This window comes from Python bivittatus, unplaced genomic scaffold, assembly GCF_059951505.1.
Source record: "Python bivittatus isolate LINGU-HERP-01145 unplaced genomic scaffold, Pbiv_v1 ctg000190_np1212, whole genome shotgun sequence".
Classification (NCBI taxonomy): Eukaryota; Metazoa; Chordata; class Lepidosauria; order Squamata; family Pythonidae; genus Python; species Python bivittatus.
The window spans coordinates 2,530,435-2,544,797 of record NW_028277042.1 but is presented as its reverse complement, the minus strand read 5'-3'; the positions used below and the strand labels follow the sequence as shown (position 1 = coordinate 2,544,797).

Sequence of the window (14,363 nt, the reverse complement as noted above, 5' to 3'; positions counted from 1 at the left end):
TTTGGTCCCTCTGCTGTTTGTATGATTTCCTTTCTGCTCAGATGGAAAGAGCTTGTTTTCAACTAGGTGCTGTTGGATTGCATCAACTACCACACCAGTTAGCAATTTGAAAGTTGTTGGAAGCAGGTAACTCTTCAGGTGAATTCAGGAGCTCCTAATGACACACAGTGACATACATCCATCACTTTAAGTTGCAACCTGGATGCTATAAATTCTAGATTAGTGTTTCCTAACCTGGACAACTTTGAGATGTGTGGACTTCAACTCTAGAGTTCTTAGCAATAGCCATGCTGGCTGGGGAATTCTGGGAGCTGAAGTTCACACATCTTAAAATTGCCCAGGTTGGGAAATTTTTTGCTGGATTATTCTTTGCTGGTGTGTCAATTGTATGGTTTAGCCATAATTTGTAGGTCAACTTTCATAAAAGTTGGGTAATATTTTTGGATGTGATAATACCATCTGTCATTGTAGGAGTTCAGAAAGGGAGAAACAAGACGTCCTCCTTATCTTCAGGGTTCTGTTCTAGGTTAGGGAATTCAATCTTCCCTAAAGTGGTGTCCTATAGATATGTAGGAATACAAATCCCATAATTCCCAGTGTCCATGCTGGTTGGAATAATGGAATTTGTAATCCAGAACATCTGGTGGGCAGAAGATTGGAGAAGATTGGACTTAAATATCTATGTGAAACTCCACTGGTGTATTATGCTAAATTAAATAGTGCAGGATTATCCAGGTCCATACTCAGTTTCTTATGCCTGACAATGAATGCGTGGAATAGTAGAAAGCTGGTCTACTCTAAAGAAAAATGTACTTATGTTTAAAACTTTCCCTAACATATGAAGCCTTTATATGCCTCTTTACCTAAATTACATGAAAGTGGGAAAATATTTTCATTACTATTCTTTATTTTCCCATGCACACTTTTTCAGTGTCAATTTTGCCAATTATTTAATTTATTCAACTTGTGCGCTTCCTCTCTGTGTCCCCAAACAGAAGTGTTGCAAATTCTGAAATTCATATTTTTCTCTAGCCAAAAACCTGTCCAAACCAATTCTGAGTTTGGACAGATTTTTGGCTGGAGAAAAATTGTAATCAATAGGCTTTGTTTGCAGCCCAGCAAACTCAAGCATCCAAGTCAGTAGGGAGAAGATCACACAAATGAACTCCCACTGGAATCTGTGGTTGACTTATTTTGTGTCCCTATCAAAGGCAAGAAGCATGCCCTTTCCACTTTTCCTCTGAAACCTCAAAGCTGTCTCTCTAATGAATATTTTTGTTGTTTTATTTCTCAGACATGCCATTTGATCCCTTTAATTTCATTGACAATGCTGTAACCAACATCATTTCTAACATTCTATTTGCAAAGCATTTTGACTACGATGACAGCTCTCTCCAGACCATACAGGATCTGATACATTAGAATAGAGATTTGACGTCAGGATCGTGGGCCACGGTATAACTAACTACAGCGTAACCAAAATACCGTGTGTTTCAATGGAATAGAAATCTTGGGAGCTTTCTCTGTATTTTCTAAGACACCAGTAATACCAATAATATACTGTAGTAGTTGAAGGTTTCTTGTTCTCAGAATAATCACACAAGATTCCTTCCAACTCTTTAAGATTTGGTTTCATGTTGTGTTTCCTAAGATGGGGTGGCCAAAATCATAAAGTCTGGTAGCATCTTTTGAGATGAATACATAGGCTCATGACTCATGATTTTAGGCTACCCTAGACTCTCCTCCAGCAGTATCTAAGATAGGGTGAACAACCCATAGCTACCCCAGGTTTCCCCAGTACTTTCAAATCATGTTACTGGAATTTGAAAGCCAAAGGCTGAATCTCAGCTGGATAATTCTGGGCTACCTTAATGATGGGAAATTAATATAAAATAAATATAATACAAAAAAGGCAGGACAAAAAGAGGAGGAGGATAGGAGAGGTTTGCCTTTCAGAGGCCTTATCCCCATTTGGCCTTGTTTTGTTTATAGATTTTCCTAAGAATTCAGAGTTCAGGTTCATGATTCAGAAGGGGTTCCACTGGCTATTTTTTCTTCCACAATTAAGGACAATCAGAAATGGATGCATCTGGTCTGCTAGCTGAAGTGTTCTACTATACTTCTGACACCAACCAATCAGCCAAACTCAGAGTTTCTGCTTCTCAGTCAAGAACACCCTGCATTTACAGAATCCATATTTATTATTTACTTATTACATCTGCCTAGTGGCCAATCCATTCAGATTTATGGCAGTTTCCATTTCAATATGCTATGGAGGCTGTCACTGAATAGGATCTAATATAGCCATGCACTGAAACTCAGACAATGGCCAAGACTCTGTGATGGAATGGTTTGATGAAGGCCGCACTCGGGGAGATAAACATTTCCTTAGCCCCCAGCAGAAGCGTGGGAAGGTTAAGAAGATGAGACTGGCACCACCCTAAGGAATTCACTGTGTTGTGGCTGGCTGGCGTGGGAAGTTTAGATTCAGTCTGGAGAGATTCTGTCTTGGAGGTGGAAGCTAATAAATGCAACGGAACTGTATCTGTACTGTCTCGTGGAGTTCTTTGGGCTGAACCTGACAGACTCTTTACAATATGTGTATCCAGTTCTTCCTCTGAGGATATCAGGCAAGATATAAGAATAATTCCTACCCTGTAAAAACAACCAGCCCTGTAAAGCCAGCTTATTCAAAGAGAGAGAAAAAAAGCCAGATTCAAACACCGCACTAAATCATAGCCCATTTGTTGACTAAAGCACAACTATTTGGATCTTTCTTCCAGTCCTCAACTCAGAGGCATCTGTGGAGAAGGAGGAATCTTACTTCCATCCTGAAATATTAGTATTTTAGGATATTTCACTCCGATCAAATTGAGAGTTCCAATAGAAGAGAATATCTGTAGCTCAGTGTTGAACTGTGGAGTTCTTGGTGTTTTCTGAGCTTGGTGGTTTGCTTGCAGATGTTTCATTACCCGACTAGGTAACATCATCAGAGCACTGATGATGTTACCTAGTTGGGTAATGCAAAGAACCAAGCTCAAATTGAAAGTATATGGATGAATGCTTACGTTGAGGTGCAATTTTCTTTCCCTCTCAATAAACCCTTTATGTTCTTCAGGGCATAGCACATTTTGTTGGCAGGAATATAACCCAGACCTGAAGGATATTTCCACACCCATCAACAGCTCCCTTAATTTTGGCTCTTCTTCTTCTCGCTGGCAGCTTTGCACTATTACGCCATTAGTGAGGTGGCTTCCATTGCCACATCAGGAAGTGCTAGCAAATGTCAAGGAGATCTTTGCTTTATTGAAAAACAGCTGGACGAACACAAGGCGACCTGGATTCCTGGAGAAGAGTGGGATTTTATCGATGCATATTTAGAAGAAATTCAGAAGGTAGTGTTTCTCTCTTCTGATTCAGCATTGTTATCTTTTCTTCTTGTATTAACATTGGCTTGAGTAGGAGGACCTTTCATCTTGGATCTCTTTTTCTGGACATTTCAAAACTAGGCCAGTACAACATTCCTACAGCACATTGCCATAATTAAGTTTGCCATTTAAAATGCCACAGAGTTCTTTGTCACTGGTTTTAAAAAAGCACCACTTTGAAAAATATTTCAAATGTTGTCCAAACAAATAGACCAGTGTTTCTCAACCTTGGCACCTTGAAGATGGGTGGACTTCCACTCCCAGAATTCCCCAGCCGGCCATTTCTGGGAGTGGAAGCCCACACAACTTCAAGGTGCCAAGGTTGAGAAACACTATATTAGAATGTACTCAGTGAAATCTACTCCCCGCAGAAATCCTTTAAAGATCCTTTATATTGTCTGAGAAACTGACCTGGGATTGCTGGAAGGAATCAAACAGGATCCAAGTTTCTCCCACTGTCTGAAGGCCATCATCTTAGTTTCCCATATTGAGGCATTGTGGGAAAATAAAAAGGCCAAAGACCTGATGCTACTCACAAACCAGCTGAACTGTTGTTTTTAAAAGGGCAAAGACCAGGGGACCACGTTAGGCAATGGAGTTTTGGCCACTGCTGGAATTATGTTTGGGGCTTCTTCCTGCTTGATCTCATCAAGCTATATGATACAGTCAAGCTCAGCCTTTGCCTAGGAAGCAGAGGGTGTTGCTCTTGACACCCAACTGTGGCTTTTGCTGCCTTTCCTTACTAGTTCCTCCTCTCAGCCTTTTTCTTCCTGCTCTTCACCTAGCTGGCTTCATGGGTGACCTTCACTCCACCATCATGACATTGCTCCATATCTAGCAGTGATCTTTCCATCAGGCTGCAGCAGAGGAAGAGTGAGGAAGAAGGACCATGTCGCTGTTCCTGCAGGAGGAGCATCTCCCTTTTTTCCTCCTCCTGATGGGTTGTTGGAGGTATTGGGGATTGGAAGAATTGGAGTCTCTTTGCTCACTTGCTTCTTCTCTCCCTGCTTCCTTTTCATTTGGGGTTGTGTTTTTTTTAGAGTGAGACTCTGAGGGCCTGGGTTCTCTTTTGCTCCTAACTGATCTCCTATGAATGGCTTGAAAAGGTATAAAAAGTAGAAAAATGCTTAAAACCATCCATGCCTTGACTACAACATAATATTTCCAATTTTTCTTTTTCAAATTAAAAACAGCAAAAAACTAAAGGGTCAAGCTTTGAAGAAGACCAATTACTTATGACAGTGACTAATTTGCTAATTGGTGGATTATCCTGAGATAAAGATGCTGTATGGGGCGGTGCTCGACATGATGGCCTTTCCAGAGATCCGAGGTAGACAGATATCAGACTGCATTCTTGATGAAAAACATTGGTAACTTGGCTTAACTGATAAAAATGACAAATGGTCTAAACTCAAGTCAAAGTTTTCATTTGGACATGAAAGGATGTTCTCTGCAATCAAGATTAGAACCTGCTGCTTGTCCATGGCATTCTCAGGAGTCTTCTCCAACACCAAAGTTCAAATGCATCAATACTCTTCCTATCCTGCTTCTTCAAAATCCAACTTTCGCTTCCAGAGGGTGTCCCAGGGATACCATGACTCACGCTATTCTGATCTTATATTTACATAACTCAGTGAAATGTTACTGAGAAGGTAACTAAGTTATTTCTTCCTTCCAGAAGACAATAGACACTGTTCTGGGAAACAATGCATGCTTGGTATATGAAGATCGGGAAAAGTTGCCCAACACAAATGCTGTCATTCATGAAATCCAGCGCATTATAACTGTTGTTCCTCTTGCAGTACCCCATGCACCCATCAAAGATATTCAGCTTTTTGGATATAACGTTCCCAAGGTAAAAAAGAGAGAGAGATTCACAGGTAAAACATGTAGCCAAATGTTGTTGATTCTGCATTGTGAATCAGAAGGTCTGGCAAGGCTTTATTAAATAAACCACAGTTGTGTTCCTAGAATAAAAACATAAATCATGATATCTGATTGCATCTCTGCTCATCATTGTTTCATCTCTTTTGGCCCAATCCAGAGTGACCTCTGATCTGTCCTTGCTAACCCCTCTGCCCCTTTTGATCTTCATCTGCCCCTTCCTGAACTAGATCCCAAAGGGGCTTATCTCAGAACTAATCCAAAGACTGATTTAAGACAATTGCCACCACTTAATGGTTTCTCCAAAGAAATAGACCACATCATGGCTTAATATAATGGTTTGGTGTAATGGACAGAAGGAATAACCTTGAGGAACAGAAAGAAGAGCCAAAACCAAGATAACGGTCAAATTAAAATAATCTGAGTCTGGGCCAGAACTGTAACCTGAGAAAGTTGCTCAGACAGGACCCTCCCTAGTTCTCATGAAAATAGGGAGGGAGGGGGGAAGCACATTCAGACTTGCAAGATTCTGATCTACCTTGGAACGCTGACGTTTGGTTTATACAATATGCTAAGCTGTTCCCACAACATGCAGAACCACATCCCCATTTTAGCCTGGTCTTGAGTGAATCACAGAATTATGGAATTGTGGATTCTGAAGGGAATACTGAGATGATCTATTCCAACTCTCTGCAGTGTGCCGGTAAGTCACCATTCATGAGAGGTGGCCGTCCAGCCTCTTTCTGAAAACCTCTAGAGATGGAGAAGCCACAACTTCCATTGTGTTGGGTAAACTCCGCCACTGAATCATTAATTAACTACAAAGGCTAGAGTTACATCACATGCTAAAGTAAAATATGCTCACTGTCGTTCAGAGTGCCATGAGCACACCACCAGATAAAAAGCAGATTCCACAATGATCATAGACTATTTGTGAAAGAACTTACATTCTCTCTGCCAATGTGTCCTTGGAAATTTTTGGATCATGCCAGGCAGAGAAAATTCACCACCTAAACCAGCGCTATGGCAATGTTTATTTGAATTAGTCTTTTGACATCCATTTTTAACTGGACATTCTTATGCATACCCATCACTGAATAAGCATATCAGCTGGATTTCACTGTATTACATCTTTCAGAAAAGCTTCCTGCTGGCCTGCAAACAATATGTAGCCAAATGCTGCATATTAAGAGGCAGGCATTAAAATTCAAAATTAACACTTTATATATCCAACTTTATTTCTTTGATATGACTAAAAGCAAATACCATTTTACAGTTTGGGCGACCAGCTTGACAGATTCAACTCATGTTATTAATTTTCAAATTATTGTTATTTTCATGCAATAACATGGTACATGTTCCTGAGCCAATGTCTTTAGGAGATCAAGTGATTTTAAAAGGCAAACATGTGAACTGTTCAGAATGTGAACTTTTAAAATTAGGATTGGAAAACAATCCTGTTTTTTAAGAATGTTAAAACATTGCTTGGGAGAGGAGAAGACGTTTTAGATTAATGCTCCCATTGAAGCGAAAGCCAAAGAGGTGTAATTTCTTAACTCAGGGAGTGGCAACGTAATCACTATATTCTAAGTAAGGTTTGTGGATCTCCCAATCTATAAAAATAATTTCTAAAAATTAAATTCTTCCATGAGATCTTCCAAGATTTCAGGTGCAAACAGATATAGCTCTCAAGATGAGAATGCAAATTCTCATAAGGTGTCTTTTTTTTTTTTTTTGGAGGGGTGGGGTAGAGGGGGGAGAGTAGCAGAAACTGAAAAAGTTGCCCCAGCGTGAACCACTGTTAACTTTATTCCTATGTTTGCATTGTCAGGTCCAAGAGTCTGCTTAGGAGAAAACTTAGCTTGAATGGAGCTGTTCTTCTTTTTCACCAGCATTCTCAGAAACTTCCAGCTATGGTGGTCTGATGGGTCAAGGGCACCTGATCTGAAACTACATTTTGCTGTGGCACAATATTCACCTCGGTTTAAGGTCTCAGTGAAATCCTGGCAGCAGAATAAACAGATCTAAGCAGGAATGTGGATCATTTCAAGGGAACATGGTTCTAAGAGTCTAGATCAGGGTTTCTCAGCCTTAAACCTTTAAGACGTGTGGACTTCAACTCCCAGAATTCCCCAGCCAGCCTGGGGGTTGAAGTCCACACATCTTAAACGTGCCAAGGTTGAGAAGCCCTGGTCCAGATGTTGATGTCGATTGAAACACTACATTGAGAAATTTAAACAAAATGCTGTCAAACTCCACATAATTTATATATGTGAATGGAAAAGGGAAAGCAGTCACATATGAATTTAAGACATAATAGCTGTCTCAGATGATCTCTCCAGTAAAAGCAGCTTGTGTAATTTATCTACAATTGCATTTCTTGCAATTGCAAGAAATGAAGTTAATTGGTAGGCAAATATCATCTTGAGAGCAATTCTTTATTAATTGGTTAAGACCTTTGAAGTAGATTCATGAAACCAGTCTTTGTAGCATCTGGAAATCACTCGTATCTGATTGAACAATTGTTCAATATAAATGTATTGTTCATTGTTTTGGATGCTTGGGTTTAAGCATAAGGCTGCATATTAAGCTTAGTAAGGCACGGAGTTACAATCTATATCTAGTCCATGCCAGTGTTTCTCAACCTTAGCAACTTGAACACCTGTGGACTTCAACTCCCAGAATTCCCTAGCCAGTGATTGTAGCCTACAAGAAAGAATTTGGGGATGGTGGAAATGCACACAACCCTAAGACTGTGCGGGTTCCAGATCTGATTCCAAATCTGCACGTATATCTGCATGCAGAAAGCTGCCTCTTTTAAAGCAGCTATGTGATCCCAGGAAAAGATGCAGTTGCTTTAAAGTGACAGGCTTTAAAGTTATTTATGCCCCTGCATATTTGAAAGCCCATTTTTCCAAACCAAAACTGAAATGTCACATCGTCCCAACATGTATCCTTGATACTTAATAATGAAATGCAGACTTAATCTCTCCCAAAAGATTATAATCTGTATTTACACTCAGGTTTGTCAAGAGCAGTATGATGGAACAGTTCTTAACGTCTTTTTTTTCTAAACTGAGAAAGATGGGAATGTACATTTATTTTTCTATGCTGTACTCTAATGCGTGTTGCTACCTGCGCGCAGCTCATTTGGAAGATGTCTCACTGACCACAACAGAACATGGAACAGGGATGCAGAGCAGCCCAGGGGATTATATCCTGTGACTCAAAAGACTTGACTGTGGCCCATTCAAATTGTTCCCTGTTTTGTTTTTTAGTATTACAGACATTTAATCCCCATGCATTTAGCACATTTATCATACTACGTTGAAATAATTTAATTTTAATCAAAATTAAATTTAGCTTTTGATTTAGCTTCAACCATTTCATTGTCCTGGTCTTGCTCCTTTGGGGGGGAGATTGGGGGCAGCCCTTAGGCACTTTAAATCAGGCATGGCTCTGTCCCCAGAGGCTGAACATACCTCCCTTAGGCACGAAAGCCGGCTGGGTTACTCTGGGCCAGTCCCTTGTGAGGCAAATAGAAGGCAGGAGTATTAGCTATGTTTGCCACCTTGAGCTGACCAAAATATATTTTAAAAGGCGAGATTAAAATATAATAAAAATATAATAATAGTAATTCATAAGAGAGGAACAGAGAGACTGATGAGTAATCACATGCATGAAGTCACCTTTCACAGACATGATGCTTTACTTTCATTTTACTTGCTGTTGTTAAACTATTGGGTGTCTAAAACTTTGCCAATCACTCAGGGTATTAACTGAAAGCAGATTTAATGTCAGTTGAAGATGCATTGGTGGAACTTGATGTACAACTTCCTCTCTCTCACATTTTTTTCATTCTTTAATACACATTAGCAATATCATGATTTTCCTCACGTGGGAATGACATGCAATTTTCATTCTCTCTCTTAAATCTTTTTCACCATTTGAAAGCTGTTCCAATTTTGTTTAAACGTTTTAACATGAGAATGGGAAAATACAGACCAATACAGTCAACTTCTCTATGCTCAGCCCACATTAGCTCATCTGTCTCCCCATCCAACATCTTTTCATGCTTCAGCAGCCCATAAAAACATGACCACAACTTTATTATTATGCCATTTATCTGATTAAAATACAAGTAAGGTAAACTTTGGACAGCTCTTCATTTCGAGTCACAGAGAGGAAATGTGGTATGTCAATCTCACAGAAATGCATACTTAATGCTTCCTGTAACTCTGCCTAAAAAAATAAGTTGCATTGTTAAAGAGATAAAACATTCACCTGAGAATCTCTACTGAAACATAAATATCTCACCAAAATAACCATTCTGGTGTGTTAATTATCAAGTATCATAGGCATAGGAAGAAATCATAAACGACATAGGAACATCTAGTATGATTTTTATAGAAAGCAACGTCATCATTTCACAGTGATTGTATAAGTTTAACCTTAAGAAGGGACTTGATTTATCATGAAAAAACTAGTGCTCCCTGATTACTATACATTTAACTACGCATTCCCTGAGTGGTCCATCATCTTACGAAAATGTCTTCCATAGTTCAACCATTTCAAGTGGGGTGGAAGGAGGAAGGGGAGAAGGCTTCTGCAGAAACTCAAATGACAAAGTATAAATGAAATAAACACTACCTTTTGACAAGGCCTTTGCATGTTGCTCTCAAGAGCAACTTAAATGTGGGGGAAAATACCTAAATAACTAAATGGGGTGGGGAATGTTTCCAGGCAGAAAATTGCTTGCAAACAGGGAAGGTGTGTTGACTTAGGACTCTGAGCTACCCAGAATGACTTGCAAAGATAATTCATTTTGTAAGGAGTACAGCAAACATGATAAAACGTATCTGCCCGATTTTTTTACAGCAGGTGTTGCTGGCCTTTAGTCACCAGCACTTCCACTTCGTTCAGGAATGGCAAAGCTCCTTTTGAAGTCCAAACCCACCAGGAAGTGTTTTAAAACCTGTACATCAGCTAACCTGTGTATGTCAGTTTAACAGGATCCTTTGCTGGTAATAATTTGCCTGTACAAGTGAACCAGGAGGAGGTACTTTGTCACCACAGGCATTAAAAGATTGTGGTGCCGCCAAAAGCGTTGGCGCTTTTCAAGGAAATAGACTACTGAAGACGGCGCATGTCCAAATAGGATGCAAAAAATACTTCGCTTGCCGTACATGGAGCCTTTCAAGATTATGTGAATCATTTTTCAATTGTTTGCAATGCAAACACGGTCACAAAATCATTAACCAGCCAGCAGATCCATAAAGGGCTGATGTAAAATAAAGGACTCCCTAGAACTCTATGCAAAGTGATAAGAAGTCAGTTACTCCATGAAAGTTCTCAGCTAAGAGTCACTCGGCAGAAGCATAAAGCTAAGCCCAAATGTCTCTTACGCATTTCTCATTGGCTGTATGTGCATAATACACTGAAGTATAAATTAGCTGACTGAATTTAGCCCAAACGTGTCATACCAAGCCAGATTAGGAACACATGGTATAGTTAACCATGGTTAAACATATTGTATAAACTCTAAATGCTGGGTTATCTCCCCAGTATGTTGAGAAGAGGCCCAACCTAAGATCCAAACTGGGTGACAGTTTCCAACATTCATATTTAAACATCACTTTGTTTGGGGAACGTCCCTGCATAAGGAAAACAGCAACGTCCCCCAGACAGTATCCTGTTAGCCACACCCCTTGTCAAACTTCTGATGATTAAAGATGGTGGCATGCAATTCCCCATGCCAGGTCACAAGAATCAACTACACGAGCTTCAGAAATTATGGAGCTGAGGATTATTTTCAAGAAAGGCTACACGGCAGAGTTAATTCATTCTTCATGTGTCGAGAAGCATCTATCGTGCTTCCTGCAGAGGTCCCATTATTCACAGCTTTCCGCAACCTTCCCAGCCTGATGCTCTCCAGATGCTGGGTTTCAGCTTCCTTTATGCCCTCGCCAGCATCTCCCAGAATTCCCCAGCCCTTAGACATGCTACCTAAGGAATGATGGGAAGGGATGTCCAGCACTTCCAAGGAATCCTGGGAAGGGCTTGGTCTCCTAATCGTCCTCATCCAGGTGCCGGTATTTGAAGTGCACCACCATCATGACGAAGCCACCCAGAATACAGGCAGAGCCAACGACCAGGTAGGCAATGCCCAGGAAGGAATTCTTGCCCCCCATCCAGGAGACGGTGCTAAAGATGACCTTCTTGGTACCGTGGAAAGCCAGGACTGGGTAACTGTAGGTGATGTTGAGGTAGTATGTGCCCCGGGGCAGCGCCACAGTGAAGTTGTCGTGGTGGATGCGGGCATAGAGCTTGCGGAAGGTGGGCAGGGCGGCGATGCGCATCCAGACGATGAATCTCTCGTTGATGAAGCCCGTGTTGTTGAGGTCGCCGTGGTCCAGCTCAAAGACCGGCCGGGGCCAGAAGGGAGGCTTGGCGGTGCCGTTGAAGGCCAGGGGCAGGCTGCCGTTGACCAGCTCCGGGTTGTGGAACTTGACGTTGGTGTCGGTCCACCAGGAGATGCCCCGCTTGTCCAAGTGCACGGGGGCCAGGCTGCCATTGGCCTGCAGGTAGAAGAGCTGGAAGGAGTCGTTGAAGAGGCTGTTGGCGATGGAGCCGCAGGGCGCGATGGGCACGCCGCTGCCGTTCCACCGGTAGGGCTGGCACTCCTGGACGGGGTGGCGCAGCGCCCAGGCGAGCCCGCTGAGCTGCTGGTCATCGCGGGAGACGCTGTAGCGCCGGTTGTTCTGGAAGTAGTTGGAGAGCTGGTAGTAGACGCAGACGGGCGCCGGGAAGTCCTCGGGCAGGTGGAAGCGCAGCGAGCAGTTGCAGGCGGGGAGGCGGCGGCGCGGGTCGCTGCTGTTGGTCAGGCGGGCGCAGAGCGAGCAGTTGGCGTCGGCGCTGCCCGGGGCGCCCGTGTAGTCCAGCTCCAGCTCCCGGATGCCCTCCGAGGAGAAGTAGAGGCCCAGCCCGATGGCCAGGAAGGCCATGCCAAGGCAGAAGAACAGCGGCAGCACCGTGCCCGCCGAGAGGAGCGGCTGCCAGGCCGGCAGGCGCTGCTGCGTGAAGGCCGTGTTGTCCGGCCGGTTCTGCGGCGGGTCGCCGGAGGGAGCGCTGCTGACGTCGTAAGAGCCCGAGGCCATGGTGCCCGCCGGCGCTCCGGCCCCGCTGGCGCCGCTGGCACTGCCCGCCCTGCCCGCCGCGCAGCCCTGCGCGCCGGCTCTCCGCCAGGGACGCGCCCTCCGCTCGCCCGCGCCCGGAAGCCGCCAGCCAGCAGGGCAGCGCCGCGCTGCGCCGCGCCGCGCCGCGCCGGGCAGGCTGCGGGTGGGCGGGCCGCGGCTCGGCCTCGCCCGGCCCAGGTGAGGGCGGCGGCCTCGGGCGCGCCGTCGGGCAGGGGGGCTGGGACGCCGCCGGCTCGGCCGCGCCGGGAAGAAGGCGCAGGTGAGGCCGGGGCGGCTGCCGGCTTCGCGGTCCGAGTCGGGGTCTGCGGCGGGAGGGCGGCAGCGCGGTGCCCCGGGCGGGCCGGGCGTTCCGCGGCGCCGCGCCTCGGAGAGCTGCTGCCGTCCTCTTCGGATCGCGCGCCCCCCTTTCCGACCTGCCCGTCCCATCGCGGGGAGGAGGAAGATCGCCGCGATGCTGGGCTGGGGTCGCTGGCTCCCTCGTCGGGCCGGGGCTGACGGCGAGCCTTTCGGAAGAGGAAGGGGCTCTTCCAGCCGCCTTCCCGCCTGGCGCCCCATGGCTTTCTCCGCCAACCCTCCGGTCGTGCCCTAAACCTCCTCGGTTCCCCTTCCCCGGGAGCAGGGGCGCAGCTCTTCCTCCTTTCTCGGCAGTCTTTCGGCCAAAGCTCGGGCGACCAGATAGCCGGCCGGGCGAAGGAGGACACAGACGACTGGAACGGAGGTCCCGGGAAACTCTTTAACTTCGCATCCGTGACAAAAATTGCAGTGAGAAACCACCAAAAAGAAAAAAAAAAGGGTACTTAGACCTACATGCCTATGAAATTACTTTTTCCAGCCTCAGAAAGACTGGTTTTGCAATCGCAATATTTTCCCGACCAGTCTTTATTTTCAAGAACACACGCTAGCAATAATACAGAAGTGATGATGACGCATTTACCAGATTTCACCAGAGAAACCTAGGACAGGCTTTGTACATACTGATGTACAAATCTCAGTTTTAGAGGTGCCGTTTTATCGTACAAAGTTCGTACTGCTCTTAAACCGCGGTCCTAGGCCTTCTGACCACGTGGAAACAACCTCCGTGATGGATTGTCATGGAAACAAACCTAAAGCCTTCTGTTTATAGGGTTTCATAGCCAGGGTAACGTGTTGCTCTGGCCCCTGACTCAACAGAAAGCCATCCTGTAGATCCTTCCAAATGAAATTGTTTTAAATTAAATGTATCTTAATTTAAAATATTCAAAGACAGCCACCAGATATCCCAAGATTGCAATGTTCCTACAAAATCTCAGGGTGGGTCTGTGTGATCTCACAGACTTTGAAACTTATAAGATTGCGGATAATTTTCAGGAGCGACAGAGACTCTCACTGTGAACTCTGTGGGGCTACCTTATCTTTGAATTTTTAGGACCGAGGGTCAGATTAGAAGAAAATTTGGCTCAGATGGAGCTATTCATCTTTCCCCCCAGCATTCTGAGAAACCTCTGGCTATCCTGGCCAGAAAAATCACAAATGCCAGATTTTACACCCATGTTTGGCTTTACACAATCCCCATCTTGCTTTAAGGTATCACTGAAAGGTCACCAGCAAATTGAATAGGTCTAAATGGGTAAGGGCATCGTTAAAGACAATCTCATTCTCTCCTAGAAGGGATTGAAGATTTACTTTATTTTATTTATTTTTATTTTATATGTCAAATTTGTCACCGCCCATCTCGTTGAAACGACTCTGGGCGGTTTACAAAATGATTAAAAATTAAAATTACAATATACAATAAACTTAATAAGTAGAAAATAAATAGATCCAAGGACAGATATAAAATTGGCAGTCACTCAGGGAGTGTCGCCAAGGTGCCAGC

At 43.9% G+C, this 14,363-nt stretch overlaps 1 protein-coding gene across 1 annotated transcript; it reads right to left on the bottom strand.

The window, feature by feature from the left end:
- Positions 1 to 10,147: 10,147 nt before the first annotated feature.
- On the bottom strand, positions 10,148 to 12,652 carry CDC50B (cell division cycle 50 P4-ATPase accessory subunit B). The gene has a single exon (XM_025169211.2). It carries the CDS (start codon positions 12,467 to 12,469, stop codon positions 11,381 to 11,383), a length of 1,089 nt encoding a protein of 362 aa, XP_025024979.2. The 5' UTR covers positions 12,470 to 12,652; the 3' UTR covers positions 10,148 to 11,380.
- Between the last annotated feature and the right edge of the window lie 1,711 nt (positions 12,653 to 14,363).

Bases quoted from the DNA above. Each gene is read 5' to 3' on its own strand.
- CDC50B (XM_025169211.2), bottom strand. From the start codon at position 12,469: ATGGCCTCGGGCTCTTACGACGTCAGCAGCGCTCCCTCCGGCGACCCG.